We start from the raw sequence: 22067 nt of genomic DNA, 5'->3' as shown, positions 1-22067 counted from the left end.
TTTTCTGGCCTGATGCATCATATCGAGAAACTAGAGGTACTGTGGTTGCAGTTCCCCGGGGATCCGCTGGTACAGAAAGGCTTTAAAAAGACTGAGATGGGGCCTCACTCTGGGACTCGCCCTGGCCCACGACTACTGGTGGCACTCGACTAGTACCCTCATCAGTCGCAGTTTTGCCTTTCTAGCTAGCTGAAGCTCTCCTCATCATAGGCATACGTTATTAGAAAATAAATCCTGATGGTAAGGCTCTATCGCACAATCTATGATAAGAAAGAAAGTGTTACACCTCGAAAAAAATTTCGTTCATGCACAGTGAATAGACTAATGAAGGGCACGACGTATACGATGTTTTGATAAGTAAGAAATAACATTTGATGATTCTAAATGAGATTTCAAAGACATTTAAGGTAGGAGACGAAAGTTGTTAAGGAAAGTAAGGTATATGTTGTGTGTCGGGCAAGATTTACGAGTATCGAATTAATGATGGCTTAAAGATGTTTTAGAGAAGAGTTATAATGTCCCTTAGATTGTTAACAAGGTGTTAAACAAGTGTTAAGAAGGTTCCATAAGGATTGGAGATCAAACGAACGACGGAAATCATTCCAGGGAAATGGGGTTATACGACCGACTTATACGGTCCGTATAAAGTTATACGGTCCGTATAAGGGCCCGTATAACACCCAACAGGAAGATGTTTTCCCTGATGGTGAACCACGGACACTTATACGGACCGTATAATGTTATACGGACCGTATAAGTCGTTCGTATAATGCCCGACTGGCTGATTAAGTTGCAAATATAAATACATGTTCCTACTTCACTAATTTCATTTTCCCACACTTCTTCATCTCTCTCAAGACCTCTAGAAGGTTCAACATACTTCATCTACAAGAATACAAAGGAAAACAAAGATCAATATCATGAATTCAAGTGAATCAAGTGCATGAAGCTCACTAGGGTCCATCCAAGTCAAGAATTCTCTTGGAAGTGAAGCTAGGGTTTTGGCTCGAGTGGAGTATTTTCACCCAAGGCTTATAATTACACTATCTAAGGTAAGTTTTATGATCATTCCATGTTTTTTAAGGTATTGAGAAGTTGAAAAATTTGGATTGTAGAAGGATATAGAAAATGGGTCATGAATGTAAGAATAGTGACATTTTGAGTAGTAATTTGGAATGAGTCATGAATATTGATATGTTGTGATTGTAAGTATGCTATAAGTGACATTTAGAACATGTTATAAGTATTATATGTGAGAAAATGCAATAGTGAACTACGACCATGATTATGGAAGAATTGAAGTGAAATTGTGAAATGTGGATAATGTAGATGAATGATGATTGTTGCGTATAATATCGTGAATGTTGTTATGGATGTTTGGGAGTTGATATGTAACATGAGGAAAGTTTTATAAACAAAGGAAATGCCGCCCAATTTTCTCTAGCATTAGTAAGCACGTTCATATAATTAATTAGCTAATATTAATGCGAACTCTCTTGAAGGTAGAAACACGAGCATTGAAGGAGAACAATCAAGCGATAGAATTTTTAAACGAAAGAGGTATGTAAGGCTAGTCCTTTATTTCTAAGGCATGACTCTATGGTATGAATCTTCCTATATTTCTATGACTTCTCTACATATATGTATATATCGGGAGTGATGAGTCTACGTTATAAAGAGCTCTCATGAGATTAAGTTAAGAGATATGTTATGACTATGATGATGAGCCCAAGTCTAGGGACCCTAAAGCTCATGATGTGATATTATTACGAAGCTAATGACCTTCATACGACTCCTTGATACTATTCCTTGTTGCTAGACCCACCTTATGATACTAGTTTTTTCTTTCTAAGGCATGCCTCCTATGGCATGAATCTTCCCATTTTCCCATGATCTTTTTACATAACGGAAATTATTTGTCTATGACTATAAGGAGCTACATATGTACAAGATAAAGAAAAGAGATAAGACATGAGTATGGTAAATGATGATGATGATGAGTTTAAGTCTAAAGAATCCTAAAGTGAGATATGACGCCCATGAAGTTAATGATTCTAAGTATGGTTCCATTGATGATTTTTCTTGTGTATACTCACCTTAAACGTTAGTCCCTTCAAGGTGAGATATGATGATTATGATTACTCCATAATGTAATCGGGGGTCCACGACCTCATGTCACCCCCGACATCGCCGTAGTGCCTTCAATGTTCTAATGTATGCTTTAATGATAGATGTATAGTAATGCTAAGGATGATGTTGATTTCATTTATGTAGTTTTATGTATATGTATGTATGTATGGATAGCATCGAGTTCCGGAAGGGCCAAGTACGGATATCACCGAGTCCCGGGAGGGCCGAGTACGGATATCATCGAGTCCCATGAGGGCCGAGTACGGATATTATCGAGTCCCGAAAGAGCCGAGTACGAGTGATACTAAGCCTATATAGCCGGGTACATGGTTGTACTGTATTGTAAGTTATTGTATATGTAAGCATGTGGATGTAACAAATGTATCTCTAGGAGAATAAAGGGGTAAGTACGTATATCGAATATTTAAAAAGTATTATGAGAAATGAACGGTTCTTTTTACCTTATGTTATTCCTCATGTTCTTATCATATTATTATCCACGCCTTACATACTCAGTACAATGTTCGTACTGACGTCCGTTTTCTTTGGACGCTGTGTTCATGCCCACAGGAAACAGGGAGGAGATCCAGACTCGTAGGAGTTGTTAGCTGGCCTTGAGAGCACTTCATTATTCCGGAGGTGCCATTGCTTATTGTTTTGTGTATATGTATTTTGGGCACGACGGGGCCCTGTCCCGTCCATATATCTAGTACACTAGTAGAGGCTCGTAGATACGCATGTATGGGTAGTATGGTCTCACGATGTCCTTATTGTATGTACATTATTTTGATAGCCGAAGGGCTTATGTAAATAAAGTTAAATATGTTTCAAATGGAAATGGGTTTCCTACGATTATGAGCATAAAAAATATGACTGTATGCAGAATGAGTAATAGAACGAGTGGTGCTCGGTGGTTAGCCCCGGGTACCCGCCATGGCCCTAGCCAGGTCGTGACAGAAGGACAAGCTTCTAAATGCCCTTCATCCTTCTATTTATAAGTGTGTTACACAACATACCATAAATAAGACTCTGCTAAACACGGCTTGTAGACAATCCTAGGATGCAACTGCTCTACTACTAAGTTTGTCATGACCCAAACTGGAGGGCCATGACTGGCACCCGAGCCATACTGGTCGAGCACCGCTAAACTTGATTTCCTATCATGATCATAAACAAGAGTGGACCGCAGGGTCACCGGATGAAAAACTGCTAAATCATATAAGAGATATGCTGAGAAAGGAATGAGCCCAACAAGACATATTATACAATCAAGCCGGACAAAAACTATGCAAGCCGATAAGGGCATCGTGAAATACTATATAGCAAAAATGTGGGCCGAAGAGCCATATAAAGTCTAACTATACCATGACTATCTACAAGTACCATAACTATCAACAAGCCTCTACTAGAGTATATGATGTAAAAAGGTCGGGACAGGGCTCCGCCATACCCATATGCACAAAAAAATATAACATATGAAAAATACAACAGCAACTTTGGAACAAGAGAAGTACTCCAATAACAGCTGAACAGCAGCCTACAGAGCAGATCGTTCACCTTTCTACCTGAACTTGCGGGCATAAAACGCAGCCCCCCCAAAAAAGGGACATCAGTACGAATAAAGTACTGAGTATGTAAGGCATGAAAGTAACATGAAAGAGACATAAGTGAACATGGGATGAAATAAATGCAACATGTATGTCTGAATCGCCTCTATAGGCCAATGATGTACAAATATAGTGTGCATGCATGCATAGTATATTTGTATATATGTGTATTCTAATGCCTATCAAGCCTCTTTAGTCATCCCATTGTATCATATCGGCCTCTGTGGGCATCATCATCACCATTGTCATTATCATCATATGACCAGCTGATCAGGTGGTAGTGCGTATATAATGTCATCACCTTCCCCTTATATATATATATATAGTGCCATGCATGAATATGATAAGAGTACATCCTGAATATGTTTGAGTCACGTAAGGTCGTTATACCTCCGAACATCATTATGAGATAGCATTTCCATTAACACGTGACTCTATGAATCTTACTGAATCTGAAGAAAGACATATTGAACATCCTTACTAGAGCCTAAATCAACATGGAACGTCCCTAGTTACTAAGAATAGAATTCATTATGGAGTAGCATTACTAAGAATAGAATTCATTATGGAGTAGCGTTATATTTACATTTCGTTCATAAGGATCATGCCTAAAAGCTAGAAAGTTAGCCTTAACATACCTCAAGTCATCCAAGCAATCCAACAACGAGCTTATCACAACTAGAGTGCCAATCCTATAACAAAGGAATACATATACAACTTAGATGGCGCTAGTATATCACGTATATCAATGATAACTTGATTCTAAAGTGAAACGGGCAGCATTTTTCCTATTTCTTAACAATCACACCACATCCAACTGCCAGCAACACAACAACAACATGATTAAAATAGTCCATAAACTCAACATGGTCTCTAATCCGTATTTGAACTTCCTTTTTCACTTTCTTCCTTCAATCAAGTTGTATAACAATCAAAAAACCTGGAAAACATATAAATGGGATGAAACTTACCTTAATCACACAAGAACAAGCTCCGTATCAAATTACTTCACTAGGATGAAACCTCCAACTTCAATACCAAAGAGATACTTGAACTCTACTAACCCTAGTGAGCTTTCTAGCACTTGAATCTCTTGATTTTTACTTTTTAATCCTTGATTTCACTTAGGGTTAATCACGTATGTTGGAGAAATTTCTAGAGGTGTTTGGAGTCTGAGAAAATAACGAAAAATGAGATAAAAATAAGGGGGTACAAAATATAGCATAAAAAAAATCTGGCACCGACTTAAATTTACGGTCTACTTTACGGACCGTAAAACTTATACGGCACGTATAATTAGACAGTAAATCTAACCAGTGGCTTACCTCCACTGTAATAGATTTACGGTAGGGGCCAATCAAACATACATTCCGTAAATATTATATGTTCTATATACCCAACCATAAAACCCAACTTTTTCTGAAACATATTCTCGTTGACTCGTTCAACCTTTAATCCTCCCAACTCATACTAAGCATGGACTTAAACCCTCATATGCTCAAGATGAACATGTCTAATCTCACATTTTCTCAAAAATAACTTTGCTTTCAAATCTGTAACAACCAACTTATGAAGAAACTTGATGTATGAAAATACGAAGTGTAATAGTGTCCATGCTGAAGAGGTACCATTCAGACGGTTCTCACATCATTCGTTGGGACTCCATGTCGCTTGATGATAATCTATCTTATGAGGAAGAGCTTATAGTGATCCTGAATAGGCAAGTGAGGAAGTTGAGAACAAAAGATATTGCTTCAATTAAGGTGCAATGGAAGCAACGTCCTGTTGAGGAGGCCACATGGGAGACCGAGTCTGATATGCGTACCAAATATCCCTAATTGTTTACTGACTTAGGTACTTTTTCCCGGTCCTTTTCCTTTGTCGTTCGAGGATGAATGATTATTTAATTGGTATCTAATGTAACGACCCGTTTGGTTGTAACGGGTCGTTATTGTACTTTCGACCCATTTACCCTTGTTAACCTTTTCTCTAGTCTTGTTAGTATAATTTTTACCCAGGGAGATGGAATGGTCGTTGAGTTTTGTGATGACTTATGAGAAATAGAACCCAGTTTGACCCTTGTTAACCTTTTCTCTGGTTTGATTGTGACTTAGTGGGATGTTCAATTTGGTTTCCGAGGCACTCAAAAGTGTTTTGGGTTATTGGTTGAAAAGTTGATTTTTGGCCATTGGGTGTTGACCAGGCAAATAGACCTCCGATGGAAATTTCGAGACCACGAGTGAGTCTATAGCATATTTTTATGTATGTGTACATGTTTAGCTTGTATCTCGGAGGTATCGGGTGATTGTCGGGATTTGGTGAAAAACCAGAAAATTCTGGTTTCTGGTGTCTCGCCCCAGTGAGACTGGGTGCACCCCAGTGGACCCGCCTCGGTGATGCTTGGTCCGCCTGCGTGAAAATGTGGATTCCATGGGAATCCACCCCAGTGGATGAAATATCACTGAAGCGGATACGCGGCAGTGGACCGTCTTCCACTAGAGCGGAAGATGCCGTTCTAGAATCATTAAATACTAAAGTTAAACCCTTCATTTCCCATTCCCAAAATTAGTTCTCCAAAGTGTCTCAAGAGCGATTTGAAGTGTTTATAAGTGGATTCTTCTTGGGTAAGTCTCTCTAACCTTATTATCCATTATTTATCTTTTGTAAGCTGAAATCAATAGTGGACATCTAGAAAACTAATTAAAGAAGCCGAGTCTTAACCTTAACTTTGTTAATTGAATTTAGGTTTCAAATGTGAGATTAATTGATGAATTTGACTAATCTAAGCATGAAATTTCATTAATTAGTAACCAATAGGCTTGAATCTTCCATTGTTAAGAAATTGAACATGGAAAAGCTAGGGTTTATGCCTAATTTGGGGATTTTACTTTGAATGATGAAATTGATCAATACTTGAGCTAAATTAGCAATTGGAGAGTAGAATTGGACTTCTAGAATGTTGTGTTACCTATTCCATCTTTGAAATACTCGTTTTACCCTTATGGGCTCGATTTCTCTCCTTTCCTTAGTTGATTTTGATTCGAACGAATGTATAGCAACATAGGTACTATTGTTTCCTATTTCTAACTTAGAATTCAATAATCGCTAGATTTTGAGTATTCGGAGGCTTTTAGGAAAGGCAAGGCTCAGATCTGATTATTTAGCAGCAAGGTAGGTTACGGCTTACCTTTTGGTTGGACTCAGTTAGCGAAGCATATGTAGAGTTAGATATTTATGGAGAAAGCATGCAATGCCTTCGGGTATGAATTTGGATTGGAATACTTAGGTTGGTATTGTTGTTGATTTTGTGGGCTTGTCGCCTATTTGTTGTGTTCTTGCTTGTTTCCTTGTGTGTGGTATTGGACTTGTTACTTAGTTGCCATATTGTGGTTATGATACGGTTGTCTCTTACTAATCTTGATATTATCATAGATAAAGGGAAGAACTTGATTCAGTATTAATATTTTAATATGTGTCCATGTAGAGGCACGATTGAGATTTGATATGATTACACTTGGGATTCATATTATGCATTGCATTCATACTCATTTCCATGATACATTTATATGAATTCTTAATAATACTGATGATGATAAGTGAGAAGGAAACATCCGAGACTTTGGGCAGACTTGATATTGTAGCCATCTCTAGGCTGTGTGCGGAATGGCTAGTGATATAGAAGCCACCTCTGGGCTGTGTGCAGAGTGACTGGTGTTGTAGAAGTCATCTTTGGGCATTGTGCGGAGTGACTAATATATGAACTTCGCGAGTCCTCCATGAGTCATGACTATCGCGATGTGGAGGTTATCCGTCCGTGGCATATGTGTAAGGAGATAGACATTTGGCCATAAGACATATCATTGCATTGCATATGCAATCGTTACTTCATTCATATATTACATTGATTCTACCTTGATATTCCTATCACTTGTGTTATTTTTTCTTGGACTATTTTGTAATTGTACTTGATTGCTAGCATATCTATCTTCAGTTCTTTATTTATATATGTTATCTAACTGTTGTTAGCCTATAATACCTACCAGTACATAATATTTGTACTGATACTACCTTGTTCTACTCTTTTTCTGAGTGTAGAGTTAGTGATAGGCTCCACATCTACCCCTCGAGAGTGATGCCTAGGCAAGGCTTATGAGTGTCCAAGGTGAGCATCTGCTGAGTCCGCTGCCCTTAGACTCATCTATCCTCTATCTTTATTTATTCCTATTCTTAAACAAATACTTATTGTCAAACTTATATTTACTAGACATTTGTACTTAGATGCTCTTGTACTATTCAGACCAGATTCGGACGTTGTATATTTAGATTTTGCAAAATTATCTATTTATGATTTTAGACTTCTATTGCTTCTAATTTACTATTTATGTTTTTTGTATGATTGAATAAGGGACGGGCTCGCCTACTAGGTCGGAAAGGGTAGGGTCCTGCACGATCAGTGATTTAGGGCTTGACACATGGTTTGGGGCTGGTGGAGTATGTCTGTGTAGTTATAAAGGATCTTGATACGGGGAACAACCTTGGAAGGTGAGCAAGAAAGATTAGTGGAATCAGAATATTCTACCGAATCAGAGTGGGCTGTGATTGGTGGTTATAGGTAAAGGTTTTGGGGAATCAATTGATTGCGTTCAGAGGTGTGGTTATATCAAATCAGAGAATTCAAGGTAGACTGTTCTTGTATGCGGGGATCAGTTGTGGAAGAAATTTCGGGTATGAAGGAATCAAAATTTGGGTATTTGAGCTAAGTTAAACGCAGCTTAATTGATAAGGTGCACAGGTGGTATTATCGGCGTATATGTTGCCTATGGAGACTGTCATGAGGTTTTGTGATAGAGATTCTTTAGATTCCCATTGGTTTTCGTGCTTTTCATTATTCTCAATTTAAGGATGAACGGTTGTTTGATTGGTATCTGATGTAACGACCCGTTTGGTCGTTATTGTGTTTTGACCCTTTTACCCCTGTTAACTTTTCCCCTAGCCTCATCAGAGCGTGTTTGACTCGTGGGGATAAGTAACGTGGTTCCGGAGGTGATCGAATTGGTTTGAAGAGTTTAGAAGCCCTTAAGTTGAATAAGCAAAAAAGTGTTGACCAATAGTTGACTTTTTGGTATTTGTGTTCTTTTGTGAGTTTTGTCGGTCCCATTAGGTCTGGATGATTGATTATGACTTGTTAGGGTGGATGGTTCGGTTCCCGAGGCACCCGGGGGAGTTTGGGGATATTGGATCGAAACCTTATTTTTGGGAGTTCGGGGATGACCGGGTCAAGATGACCTCTTTTGGGAATTCTGAGTGCGCGGGTGAGTTTGTAGCATGTTTTTGCATATGGTTGCATGTCCAATTTGGATCCAGGAGGTCTCATATGGATGTCGGGATTTTTGGTTGAAACTTGGTGAAAACCAAATTTTCTAGTTTCGAAATGGCTAGCCTCCGCGTGAGTGTTTCTGCCTCTGCGGGTCCATCCAAGTGGGACTTGGCCCACAAAAGCGAGTGCTATGTCATTTAATAAAGTCCGCCTCAGGGGACTGTTATCCGCCAAGGCAGGATTGCGTAAGCAGAATTGTGTCCGCGGGAGCGAAAATCGCTGAACTAGAAAGCTTTTTATTTCCCATTTCAAACCATTTCTTCCCCATTCACAAAGTTGAAACCCTAAAGAGTTTTGGAGGTGGATTGAGGAGCTTTAGAGTTGAATAATCTTTGAGTAAATTCCCTTGACCTTGATCTACCTTGATTTATGTTTATTTACTTTCTAAGTTAGGACCTATGATTAATGGGATTAGTTGGGGAAGATGGGTTTACAAACCCTAATGATGATGTTTGAATCTTAAGCTATGAATATGGGTTTATTTGGTGAATCTTGTTTTTCTGAACATGGGACCTTGTGAATTAGTAGACGTTAAGCTTGTAGCTCTATTTTGTTTGACAAATTGATTATAGAAAGTTGGGGTTTTATCCTAAATTGGGGGTTTTTTTTTATCTAATGTTGGAATTGATGATTAATTAAGTGTATTTAGCAATTGGGGAATGGTATTAAGCTTCTTGAATATTGGATTATCGTTTTTAATCTTGAAATTCCCATTTTGCCTTATCGGCCTGATTTCCTCTTTAAAGTCTAATCTTCGATTCGAATAAGCCTATAGCAATATGGGTAGCGTTAGTATCCTTTTGTATCTTAGATTACGATGTTGAGTAGCCTTTGATTATTCGAAAGCTCCTCCGAAGGGCAAGGCTCACGTTTGACTGTTTGTGGCACTAGCTCAGCATTAAGGTAGGTTATGGCTTACCTGACTTTGATTAGTGAAATGTATGTATGCGTAGAATTGACTAGAGAAAGCATGATTAGGTCTTCAGACATGATGTTGGGATGGATATACTATCAGGTTGGTATGACTTTTGATTCTGTGGGCTTGTCGCCGTTATTTTATGCATTGTTAGATGTGTTATACTTGTTGAGGTTATTGGGTGATGTGATGTGATAGATTCACTATGATGATTAAAACTCTATGTCATTTCCATTTCCATGGTTGTTGTGATTTATACAAGTCTTGTTATAGCTTATGGTGCTTTGCGATCTTCATAGCATATTCATTGGTTTTGATTGCATTGATTTCTTATTCTTGCATTTATACATTCATGCATGATGGAAATGTTCTGAAGCACAGTGTGATGAATGAATCGTGGAACAATTGATAAAAAGATTTTGGAAACATATGATAGAAAGTGAAAGATAAAAGTCACCTCTAGGCTTTGTACGGAGTGGGTAGTTTTGTGAAAGTCACTTCTGGGCTTTATGCGGAGTGGCTAGTTTAGTGAAAGTCATCTCTAGGCTTTGTGCGGAGTGGATGGTATTGTGAAAGTCATCTTTGGGCTTTGTGCGGAGTGGCTGGTATTATTAAAGTCATCTCTTGGCTTTGTGCGGAGTGGCTGGTACATGGACGCCATGGGGCCCCTGCATGTTATGACTGTCGAGATGTTGATATTCCGTCCGGAGCATGTGTGTACAAATTGAGATATTGGCCATTGCATTGCATGGCGTCCATTTCATTGCATTACATACATCATCATCACTTTTTACATCGATTGACTGGATTTGTTGGTTGTATTTGTGAATATGGTTACTATGAGGAAAATTTTGGAAACTTGGCAGACTCGTGTTTAGGTGCTTCACCTTAGGCGATGATTAGGTTATGTGATATCATGTGACTTGAGTGGTTATGATGTGCCTATCTGTTTATCTTGTTGATTAAGTGCCTTATATGAGTAAACTAATCTTAGTCAGCCTATAATACTTACCTCTACTTCTTGTTTGTATTGATGCTACCTTACTACATTCCTTTCTGAGTGCAGAGTTTGTTACAGATTCCATATCAGGCCCTCGTGTGTGAGTTTTCCAAGCCGCTTAGTTAGAGTTTCTGGGGTGAGCCATGTTCCGATCCGCTACCCGAAAAGCTCTTCTATCATGATATATGTCCCTCGTATTCAAGACAGAATTGTTCACACTTGATGTATTTCTACCATTCAGACTTATCCACTTACTTAGTAGCTCTTGTACTACGACTTGACCAGATTCTTTGGGTAGTTGATGTATTTCTGCACTTATATACTTATATGATATGGTGACTGCTTAGATAATTTTGTTTCTTTGTTATGCTTTAATTTGATTGTTGAATAAGAGAAGGGTTCGCCTACCAGGGGGATTAGCATGGGCGCCTGCTCGACCCACGAGTTGGGTAGTGATAGCTAGATAGGTGTATCTGGGCTTATCAAAACAAATGAGGCTTGTTGAGTAAGTATATCTGAATTGGTTATAAATTATAGATTTAACGTCATATTTGTTGTGTGTCCCGTTCCTAACAGAGTCATTAAATCCAATAATTCGATTTTTCCTATTTCTTTAGATGGTTGAGAAATGGCAGAATTTAATGTTAGCGTCTCCCTTATTTAACCTTTGTACTCTTTATTAGAGTTTCTAAAAATCTTCCTCACTTTTCAGAATATCATTATAATCATTAATAAGCAACACTACAACATCTTTTTGCCAAATCCTTTTCAGCTAACAGGAATTGGTCCTATTTTTTCTCTTTTGCAGGTATCTATGTGAAAGGATTACAACTACAACAAATAATATTGAAATGGTGGCAAGCCTCTGTGACTGGGAGGCTTAAACCAATTTTTCAAGCATTACCTACTATAGTTGTATGGGAACTGTGGAAGAGAAGAAATTCAATCAAACATGGAGGGCATAAATCTGTGGTTAGAGTCATTTACCAGGTGTACTTAACAATTCAAAGACTGGTGCAAGTTAGGAATCCTTCTATGAAAAAGGTCCCACACAGATGGAGAGATATGATATAAGTACTAGAGGAAGGAACAGCTAGATTAAAGGTCACTAAGGTACTATGGAAATTCCCTCTGGAGGAATGGATTATGTGCAATATAGATGGGGCATCCAGAGGAAATCCTGGTAGGAGTTCTTATGGTTTTTGCTTAAGGAACAATTCAGGAGATCTAATGTATGCTCAGGCTGAAGAGATTGGTTACACTTCAAACATTGAGGCTGAAACTATAGCAATTTTGGAGGCAATCAAGTATTGTAAAAGAAAATATTTACATTTCATTATAATACAGACTGACTCCAAATTGTTAACACAGATTCTTTCAGATGAATGAAAACCACCTTGGAATATAGTTAAATGGGTGGAGGAAATTGTTGAAATGAGCAGAGATATACAAATCAGATATGAGCACATGTTAAGGGAAGGGAATAAACTTGCAGATTCCCTAGCAAACTAGGCCTTGGACAAGGGCAATTTGAGATACCATAGTTTTATGGAAATGGAGGTGGAACAAACAAAGATCATTAACAATGATAAATCCCAAATACCTTATCTGAGGATTAGAACTGTAATTTAACAAATACCATGGAGAAAATACATAAGGGGATGACAAATGTCAACACAACTTACCACAAGGAAGAGCAAAGGAAAGTCACATAAAAACCACACAAAGGGCATCAGAATACACAAAAAGCTGGAAAATTTACACATTGAGAAAAAGCAGAACACAAAAATGACTCTCAGATATGGGTACAGACAAAATTCATCATCTATTGTGAACAATTAGAGAAATCGAAAGGCAAATCACATAGGAAAAGATTGCACAACAAATAACCGAACAAACAAACACCAACATGAAAGGGGTTCTGCGAAATACGCAAAAGAGATGAAGAAGAGCTTACCGGAGCGAATACAAGAGGATTTGAGCAAAAGAACACTTGATCATTTGAAGGAGAGCTCCGATTTGGGAATCAACCACAGTACCAACAAGAAGAGGAAAATCATGAAGAAGAGTGGGATATTGAGATTTCGACCAGAACAACAACACACAAACAATAAATGGAAGGTTATCTTACTTGAGGTGGAACGACAACGATGGAAATTGCAGAGAATCAGCAACGCCGATCGGAGGAGCTTCACTGTTGGAGTTCACCTCAGATGGAGGAGACAACATAGTTTAGGAAAGTACCAATGTTTTAGGGCTTTTACATGTTTTAGTAGCTTTCAACTTTTAGTCCATGTATTTTCATTTTTTGCATTTCTGTACTTCTGCTGGGCCTTTTTGATTTAATAAATACAAAATAGTCCCATGGGACTATAATTTTTCTTTTAAAAAAAAAAATCATTAATAAGCTTTCCTTCTAGGTCATAGTGGAAATTATTTTTTTGGTTTGGGTCCATTTTTTGAATGCCCGCGATTCTCTTGAAGAGGAATTTTTCCTATGGAAGATATTCCCAAAAGTTTCTTTATTCTAGTGTCGCGCATGTTTGGTAAAGTCAGTGATGGTTCTAAAGTATTCAAAATTATTGGACAAATGGTGATCCACAAGGGGTTTGAAATCAGGTGTCTAAGCCACATGGTTTCAAATTGAAAAAGAGGTTTGGGTTTCCCTATAGGTTTGTCAGTGTTAAGAATGATAAGACAATGGTTAGAGTGAGTACGCGGTAGATGGGTGACAGTATTTTCAAGGAATAATTCAACCAATCATAATTTGCAAAGAATTTGTCCAAGTGTTCTAAAATAATATTGTCTCTTTTTTCCTTTTGTTCGTCCAGGTGCATTTACTTCCAATAAAACCCAGATCTATCATTTTCGTACTGTCTAACTATTCTATAAAAGCCGCAATTCTATTATTATTATTAGGGTTACCCCTATATTTTTCAGTGGTTGAGATGGCTTCATTGAAGTCTCCACAAAGAAGCCAAGGTTGTTGTCGTTTTTTGCCTACTGCCTTTAGGTTTCCCACCCCCCCCAAAAAAAAAAAAAAAATCCTATTGTTAAATAGTGTGCTTGCATAAATTAAGGAAAGCAACCAAGATGGTGAAGATGGGCTAACCTGCACATTCACATGAATTCCTTGGTCCGTGATGGCGACTGGATCTATGGTAACTTGATTGCTTTTCCACATGAACGCCACACCGCCAAAGTAGCCATTTGCACGGATTTCAAACATATCTGTAAATTTGATAAATTCCAACAGATCATCATGGTTATCCATTTTTGTTTCAATGGGACAGACATAGATGGGTTGTTCCATTCAACTATTGCCTTAAAGTTTCTCCAAAAATTGGGGTTGTTACAACCCCTGCAGTTCCATAGAAGCCCTTTCATTTCTGGTTTAACGGGGTGATCGAGCACCCTCTGTGTGCTAGGGAGATCTCCAAGTGGGCTATTAGTGGGTGTAATGCTCCTTTCACCATTGGTATATCCTCTTCTGCTTTGGTTGGTATCATTAATAGGGCATATTTGTGGAGTAGGGTCAAGGGGAAGGTTCTGATATTAAAAGCTACTATTAGAGTCTCTTTGGAATCGTCACAATATATCATTTTCCCTCATTTTTGTGCAAGCTCAAGGATAGGGAGCTTCCCAGTTTTATCGTCTGTGGTATCAGATCTAGGGAGTTTAACTCCTCATCCTCTTCTTCTAATCTTTGGTAAATTTGATTTCCTCCGGTGACATATGAAACAATAGCTCTGGATCCAACTGTGGAACCACGTGTTCCACCTATTTTTGTGGGATTTAGTGGTCTTCTTCAAGGTCTAAGTTCTCTGGAAACAGTGGCAGTGGCTCCATCTCTATTTCCTTCTCCGTTGATGAGTGCAATAAGTTGCCGTGTTAGCGTAAGGGATGGGGGTCCAGCGTCTCCTCCTCCATTGTCGTTACCATCTGTGGCATCCTCCTGGGTGGTGTTAAACAAGCTGACCTGCTGGATTAACTCGAGTGCTCCTATCTCCTAGACTTGTAATGTTTAGAGTGTCATCTGGCTTTGCATGTATGAGTACAAGCCCTGGCTTACGAGGTGTCAGTACATTTGTATTCGCGAGCAGTATTACGGCACGTTATCTGAGTATGTTTATGTTCCAAGCCGGTTGAGGGTTTGGTTTGAAGTTTCCCCCAAGTAATGGTGAGATGCTTCCTAGTAATCCGCATAAGCCTGGGGAAAGCGGATTGGTGAGTAGGAGTATTGCTGACTCACTATTGCTTGGACTGGTAGAAATGTTGCTTGGACATAGTAGGTGTGGAATGTTGAGTGGATTTCGATAGCCATTGAACTGGGAAGATGATCTCTCAGGTACTCCGCCTCTGTACCGGTTGTCTTGGTTGTGCCGATATTTTGCTCTCCGTTGATTGTTCTTTTTTGATGGTTGCATTTCCTTGTTCTTGATCTGCTGCATCGTTTTTGTTATAGGGTCATATATGCACGGTGTGTCCCAGTACGCCACAAGTTGTGCATACTTGTGTTCCTCCCTCGTATTGAATTTCCTGTAGGTGATGACCAATCATAATATATTTTGGTAATTGTTTTCCTAGTTGTGCACATATGCACAATCTAGCATATCTTCCCCTCATCGCATTGGTGGTGCAATTGTCAATTTTGAGTACCTTTCCTATGGTTTCTCCTATTTCTATTAGAATTTCTATGTCGTCGTATTTTGTGGCTATTTCTAGTAGTCTAACCCGAATTATGGTGAAGGATATGGGATTTTGATTTGGGTTGAATCTAGGGATCTACTATCTAAAAGTAAGGTATTGTGACCCAATAAAACAAGGCCCATTATTTAAGGCCTTGTGGTATAGATATGGATTGGAAAATCGTATCAGGTAGTAGTCAGTGCCGAAATCAATAAGATTAATGGGTTCAGTTGTTGACCTCATTTTTTGGATTAGAGATTGTATTGGTTGTACCCCATGTATTTCCCAACTAATTTTATGATTATAGCTTGTTCCCAACTGGAATACAGTCGCTTTTTGTCATGTTTTATGATAGTAATGAAGTTTGAGTGGTTTGTATGGTTTTCATGCTCATCGGTAAGGGTCATTGTGTTGAATAAGTGGCATTCAAAGATAAGGTTAATATTTGCATCATATGAATTATGTTTGACAAATTCGGAGTAACTTATTTTGAGGGGATTGGTGTTAGGTTTGTTGTTGCTTCGAGCGAGTAAATCTGCTTCATCTTCAATCATGTCAGTGTTTGTATCAATCTTTGAAGACATTAGTAATTAGTTTTCTTCAGAGCTTTCTCTTTCAAGAATTTAGAGAGAAGGAAGAGCGATAGAGGTTTTGCTCCATGTCCGAAATTATTACCAATTCAGCTAGCTAGAAGTTCCTCCCTCTCCTAGGCAACCTATTTTCTTATGGGATTCTTGGAGTGGAGTGTATAATTCTTACTGATATTAATACATCAAAAGCCAAACCCTTTGGTAGTAAAGTTCTCCTCCATAATTATCGGTTAAATTGCAGGATTCTTAGAGTGGAGTTTAAAATTCTTACTTATGTTAATATATACACGAAAAACCAAACCCTTTGGTAGTAATGTTCTCCTCCATAAACACTTTTTTTAATGAATAGAACATATGAAATGCTGATGATAGTGTCTCAGCATAACGATTAAACTAAATTTCATTAAATACTTAAGATTATATAAGGAGACCTATTATTTTTGGAGAAAACACGGTCCTTTTTAACCAGGCACAATGGAGGTAAAACTTATTTAAGTATAAAAAACTAATAAATGCAAGACGTTGTCTTGTATACAAAGTTTAAAAAATGTTGTATTTGTTTGAAAAGGAATAAATTAATTTTAAGGGTAATATTGTTATTTGAATTCTTTATGGGTATTGTAGTGATTCAATTTTACAGTTAACGTGTTTTCAATTTTAGTATAGTATAAATAAATAAATAATTGAGCCTGAATGTATGTTTCCTTTGGTCAATCATACTACTAAAAGTACTAGATCCTGTGAATTTGAAAATGTGGAACATTAATTATTTCTTTAATTAATTAGTGAGCACACAAGTACCATGGACCTATTATTTAAACTTTTTCTAGGAACACAGCTTTGAACCAATGTTGTTGATAAAAGAATCATGTCAAATTGCAATGCAGCAGTTGGCGGACCTTCTGTTTTCTTTTCATAAATGTACCGCCTTAAAAATTTTAAAATTTTTACATTCAATTCAACAACTCTATCCCTAAAAGATAAACTTTTCTTCAAGCTAACTTATTCCTTGTTGAGAGTGATAGTAAAGAGAAATAAAGAAAAGGCCAAAAGATAAAGTCTTGGCATTTTGTCCTCAAACACTTTTTTTAAATCTTTTTTTATAATGAGCCAAGGCAAAAGAGAAAAACAATGTGAGTAGAACCTTTCATGTGATGCATTGCCGACAAGTTTCTAAGAGTAAATAACACTTGTTAAACGCATGCAAGAAAGAAAAACTCATACTACTAGAAAAATCTCGTATAAATCTGCTTGTTTTCTTGCATTTCTTTCATCAAAGCAACTCCAAGAGAAAGAGAGTTACTTTACTTCTCATTTTTCATTTTATAAGTCTCTTGTTGTTCTTCTCATTGGTGCAATGGCTGAGAATGGAGCTTCTTCTGATGCTCATTCAAGCAGCACTAGTTCCACTCATTCAAGGTGAGCAAGAAAAATATTTTTTTTCTCACTATTCAGCACTTTAAATTTTGAACTATTACTAAAAAGGATAAGCGTAGAAAATGATTTTTCCCCTTTAATATTTTCTGGTGTTTGATTGCCGAAAAATGATTTATTTTTTAGATGTTTTCCTTTATGTCATTTTCCACTTGATTTATGTTTGGTTTTGTCGCACCATTTAACAGTCTTTAAATATAGACACCATTTCTTAAAAAAAAAAAAAAAAAAAAAAAGAATATACATATAAACTCGTTTTCTCCCTTTTAATATTTTTTAGCGGTTGGCTGACAAAATGACTTATTTTCTAGATGTTCCTTATGCCAAAAACATCCTTGATGTCTCTTTTTTTGCTTAAATCTTGTGGGTAGGGTTGACATTCTATTATTTTGTTAGATGGGGTGGAAGAATGGACAAGAAATAAATTTTTTAAATTGTCATGCAAAAGGATTTTTATTTCACCTTACATAGGATGAATTAAATGGCGACTCATTATAGATTTTATGCAACTGATATAGCATTAATTTTCTAGTCAGTATTTAGTTTTGAATGACTTATTTCCTTGTAATTAAATTGTACCTTGTTTCCATAGTCTTCGATTTACTTGTTTACTTATTTAAATCATAATTATTTTATTGATATTGCGTAATAAGCTTCGAACGATCATGTACTCGAATACAAGAATTTCTAATTCATTCGATCTTGGATCTCATTTCTAACATGAATGTCAAGAAAACAAATTCCAAGAACAATATAAAAATTATCGATCGTCTTCTAGTTTAAACTTGTTCATATGAATTTAGTAGTTCTGTTTAAAGTAAAACTTTTCTGAAAAACTAGATTTATTTTCAAATATGTTATGTTTTAGAAATATAACATTTATCATTTTTTTTCCAAATTTATTCTTAAGTGTTTAAGTTAAGAAGAGATATAAATGGAGTCGTTTGACAATTCTTTTTTATGATTAATGATGTCTATATATATATATATATTAAGAGATGTGCAAAAATTTAAAAGACAAATGGTATGGGTTGACAGTATCAGAAAATGAGTCAAGTGTATGTGATGTCACATATTATAGTTTATGGTTGAGTAATTAAGAAGATGAGTGCTAACTCCCAAGTGCATAGGTGTTAGTATGGCTGAACTATTTTCTGAGTTGTGTATATATGTGTCTTTTTTTTTCTTTTTTTTTTCCCTTTTAGCTAACAGAGCGAATTATATTATGAAAAGATGTTTCATTTGATTTGTTAGACTTATAATTTACACTTGTTTTTATTCTATGTTGTAGCACCACTAGCAGCAATATGGACTATGCCACCACTGAATCACGACACAGACAGGTTAAATCTTATACTAGTCGTTAGTTTTATTATTAGTTTTCTTATTTTTATTGGAAAAATAATTAGATATATAAAGTCCTAATGATATTTTACTTGTAAAAACATGGCAGTATTTAACTTGTGACATAATTAAATCCACCTAGGTCATTAATTTTGTTACTAGCTTGCTAATTGCCAATTTAGAAGAAACTTTCATTATGACTCAGCTGCATGTTGAAGACATATATCTAATGTTTTACAAAAAATGTATCTTAAGAATGTTGATGGCTATTGTTTTATATGTACATTAGTTTTATTTCTGATTCTGTTATATATTATTTTTATATCTGATTCTGTTATATACACAAAACATGAACAGGTTTTCTTGCGGATGATGTCACAACAAGCATTTATGTTTCGACTTGCAAGACTCGCCTAGTTTGTTCTTTTGCTCTCTTTCATTTATTTGAAGTTGTTCATTGAAAACACTATATTTCTGACGAAATCTATAGTGCAGAATGCAGATAACATAAAACAAATAATAGTCTATCTATTTTATCATGTAAGTTAATATTGTAGTCATTTATAAGTCTTAATACTAAATATATTCTATTTTATTTTATCATGTCCCGAACTACCATGGGTCTCAATGCTATTTTTACATTTATTTTTACTGTTTCATTTAGTGAAATGTTAGTTAACCAGAGTTATAAATGGAGTCGTTTGAACAATATTTTTTATGATTAATGCTATTGTTATATATCTTTCCTAACAGATGTACAAATTTTTAAAAAGACAAATGGTATGGATAGAAAATATTATCTGAAAATGAGTCAGGCGTATGTGATGTTGCAAATTATAGATTATCGTCGAGTAATTTAGAAGACGAGTGCTAACTTCCCATTGTATCGGTGTTAGTATGGAATAATATGTTTTAAATGATTCAAATTAATGAACTCTTTCCTGAGGTGTGTGGATAGATGTTTTTTTTTTTTTTTTCTCTTTTCGATAACCGAGCTAATTATATTATGACAGATGTTTCATTTGATTTGTTAGATTAATAATTTGCACTTGATTTTATTCGCGTTGTAGCATCACTAGCAGCAATATGGACTATACCACCACTGAATCACGTCGCAGACAGGTTAACCCTTATACTAGTCGTTGAATTCATCTTTACTTTTCTTGTTTTTATCGGAAAAAGTATTAGATATGTATATTCTTAATGATTTTTAACTTGTCAAAAATGGCATTATTTAACTTGTAGAAATAATTGAATTCACCTAGATCATTAATTTGGTTTTTAGCTTGCTAACTGTCAATTTAGAAGAACTTTCATTAAAACTCGACCGATTATTGAAAATATATACCTAAAGGTTGATAAATGTTTTGATTATATATATGGAAGATACCTAGTTTTAGCCTAGGTAATTGCAAAATTATAATTTCTAAAACTTTTTTGTGTTTTTAGTTAATTATAGATACAATTCACGGATCATATTTTTACATGGAAAATCTTAAAAAGCACAATTTTCTCATAGTTATATCTTTTTATGTCAATGCTTTCATTTGAGAAGCAATGAGTAACAAAATGTTGGCGGATATTTTATTATATGTGCATTATTTTTGTATCTGATTTATGTTATATACACAAAATATGAACAGGTTTATCTCCAAAGGATGTCACAATATGCATTTGTTTTTCAACTTGCTAGAGAAGGCTGGTTCGTTCTTTTTCTCTCTTTCATTTATTTATAGATATATCATTAAAAACACTATGCTGCTGATGAAATCTATAGTCCAGATGCGATAAACACTAATAATTCTCTATTTTATTTTGTCATGTAAATATACCATATTGTAGTCGTAATAATTCTTAATACTAATAGCATTCTATTTTATTTTTGTCATGTCCCAAACTTACATGCGTCTCAATTCAACTCCAGGCTTGAGGTAATGATTATACTTCCATAATTTCTATCATTTATTACACAAAAATAATTATCATCTATGTTAACTTCACATTTTTTCATTCTCACAGTCGATGCAAAGAGAGGTGAGTCAAATTAGGCAGCAACAGCGTCGTGCAGAAAGAGTGCTAGGGTTTGAATCTCATTAATTATTTTCATTTCTTAATGATTTTCTATTAACATAAAATGCTTGGTTTAATTTCTAATTGTAATATTTATATTTGTTGTTTTCAGAGACGGTGCAAATGCAAGTGCCGCCATTGGGGCGACCTCAGCAACCCAAGGAGAATCCCATAACGATGCAGAGAAAAGAGAATAAATAACAAACCTCGAAGGGTCCGAGCATTTTACTTATTTTATTTTCAGAAAATAATTTGGCTGTAAATTTGGTATTTATACCATTTACATGCCTAGCAACTCTTGGTTGTAAACTTTCCAATTAGCTAATGGGCAGATATCTTTCTATGTATGGTATCTCTTTATGATTTGTGTTCTTGATATGCTTGTGTTATTTGTATCATTTTATGTTTTTAAAGACATTAATCCGGTGTCACAAAATCTTTTGTAAGCACATTTTCAGTTTCTTTAAGTAGTTGAAAATTGCAAAAAGCACTCTTCTCTCTCCTAAAACCCTATATGCAAACCCTAATACTTTCTTAGCCGTCACTAGAGGGATGACCACCATGTCCACTGGTCAGTCTTCTCAGGGGACTGGCTAGGTTTCTACCAATCATAAGCCTACCATGGACATTGTTCACGCACCACCGGAATCACCCAAACTCAAGTATAATGAATTTTTCAAGCCTACTACTATGAATCCCATGTAGAACCCTAACCCTACATCAAATATTACTTTGAAACCTATTTCATATTGCAATGGAGTACCAATCTTACGTTGGAAACAAAAAGAAGTGGAGCAAATGGAACTCATGCAAAAACAACAATATGCTGTTATTGGTAAGTTTTCTTATGGTTCGCCAGAGATGGAGGAATTAAGAACCATAATTCCAGAACAATGTGGGATGAAGGGTC

General features: G+C 36.2%; 1 protein-coding gene across 1 annotated transcript; it reads left to right on the top strand.

The window, feature by feature from the left end:
- Positions 1 to 17606: 17606 nt before the first annotated feature.
- LOC132061186 (uncharacterized) lies at positions 17607 to 21354 on the top strand. Its single transcript, XM_059454043.1, has 8 exons — positions 17607 to 17728; positions 19035 to 19086; positions 19445 to 19503; positions 20158 to 20209; positions 20731 to 20789; positions 21012 to 21018; positions 21107 to 21168; positions 21270 to 21354. Exons 1-8 carry the CDS (start codon positions 17667 to 17669, stop codon positions 21352 to 21354), a joined length of 438 nt encoding a protein of 145 aa, XP_059310026.1. The 5' UTR covers positions 17607 to 17666.
- The last annotated feature ends 713 nt before the right edge of the window (positions 21355 to 22067 follow it).

The sequence above is a fragment of the Lycium ferocissimum genome, chromosome 6 (genome assembly GCF_029784015.1).
Source record: "Lycium ferocissimum isolate CSIRO_LF1 chromosome 6, AGI_CSIRO_Lferr_CH_V1, whole genome shotgun sequence".
In the NCBI taxonomy this organism is placed as follows: domain Eukaryota; kingdom Viridiplantae; phylum Streptophyta; class Magnoliopsida; order Solanales; family Solanaceae; genus Lycium; species Lycium ferocissimum.
The sequence above is the reverse complement of the archived record's forward strand: the minus strand, read 5'-3'. Positions and strand labels throughout refer to the sequence as shown.